This window comes from Morone saxatilis, unplaced genomic scaffold (genome assembly GCF_004916995.1).
Source record: "Morone saxatilis isolate NCDOM2014 unplaced genomic scaffold, NCSU_SB_2.0 Contig2, whole genome shotgun sequence".
NCBI lineage: Eukaryota > Metazoa > Chordata > Actinopteri > Moronidae > Morone > Morone saxatilis.
Window position 1 is genome coordinate 15,140,228 of NW_023339762.1, and position 1,505 is coordinate 15,141,732.

Genomic DNA, 1,505 nt, shown 5'->3' on the forward strand with positions numbered 1-1,505 from the left:
GTGACTGAAAAAACACTGATGACCAAAACATAATTGGATGTCTACATGTTGTTTACACAATTTGTCAATTTAAACAATGTTTATGCAGTATTATTTATCATTTGTAACACAGATACTAATTTCTATGATTTTTATATAAAAAATGAATCAACTTTCTTCCCTGGCTGGATCTATTGTTTGCTTTCATTTATGAATAAACACATTTATTCTATGGAGGTCAAGTTTGATTTTATTATTGCTATGCCTGACATTTTTATAAAAACTGATGTGCATGAACGAACTGTAAATTCAGGGAAGGTCAGGTTTTCAATCTCAAAAAACAAAACGTCATTGGCGCAAGTGTATACTTATATATTATACAAAATTCACATTTAAAAACCTCATAAATTTTCCAAATTGTGCACATATTCAGGATTTCTAATTCCATTCTGTAGATGCAGTACCGTGTAAACAGTGAAAACATTTTAATATCCCTGTTAGTGTTAGACAGTAGTTCATACATCTCTTGGTGTAATCAAAACAAGAATATAAAAGCTGCCATCGTTGCTAAAAGTGAGTATATAACAAGTTCTAGAAAATGTTGTAGTATGTGTAGTGGTGCTGACATTCAGGACACATGCCACTGGCAGCAATGCAGAGCAACTACTGTAGCTTTCTGCACAGTTTCTACAGATATCAAGACCCATGTTCATGAGGTCCACACATGTATGGGTTAACAGTTCTGCTTCAGGACACAAGAAGAGAATCCTGGCTGTAGAGAGGGTTTTTGTTCAAACGTTCAGATGGAAACAGGGCAGATAATGATGCGATCCTCCAGCATCACGCTAAGCACCAGGAAGATAAAGTATAGCAGGAACATGGTTAAACCCAGTGCCTTGTTCATCTTCCACTTACAGGATGCAATGGAGACGATGACAAAGAGGAGCATGATGAAGAGCAGCACGATAGCACAGAAGAGCCCATTGCTGCTGACAGCCACTGGAGCCAAACCGTGGATGGATGAGTACAGGAGCCACGGGACTGGCAGACTTTTGAAACAAAGTGACAGAGCGAGAAACACAGAAAAACAGGAGACAAAGAAACCCATCAACTGAGTTTTCATCTGCATTTCTTTTTCAATCGTGACACATCATGCTATTGGAGCTCACCCCACAGTGATATCGAAGATGTAATCTGCCAACAGAGCTGGACACAGCATGTCCGAGGCCTTTACGAGCCACATACCACTGGTAATGAGTCGGGAGACGGTCTGCAGCCAGGGATATTAAGGCCCATTATTTCCTCTGAGATACCGGATGGTCTACCCACTATAAGCAAACAGAATTTCAGAGTGGATAGAAGCTGCAGAAATAGAAAATTATTCAAGTTTTTTTCAAAATGACAGATTCAGGATACAATCTTAATCACAAATCCAGAATTTATTCACTGGTTCATGGAGATTGTAATGGAATTCAAAAATGTGCACTTTCATCTCTAAATGTTACTACAGTAACTGACCTGATGGG

At 38.6% G+C, this 1,505-nt stretch overlaps 1 protein-coding gene across 1 annotated transcript in view; it reads right to left on the minus strand.

The window, feature by feature from the left end:
• Nucleotides 1-778: 778 nt before the first annotated feature.
• The window catches only part of slc24a1 (solute carrier family 24 member 1), a 19,380-nt gene continuing 18,653 nt past the window's right edge, over nt 779-1,505 (minus strand). The window contains 4 exon segments of the mRNA XM_035665089.1: nt 779-1,028; nt 1,149-1,174; nt 1,176-1,221; nt 1,223-1,307. Coding sequence (XP_035520982.1) covers nt 779-1,028; nt 1,149-1,174; nt 1,176-1,221; nt 1,223-1,307 — 407 coding nt within the window.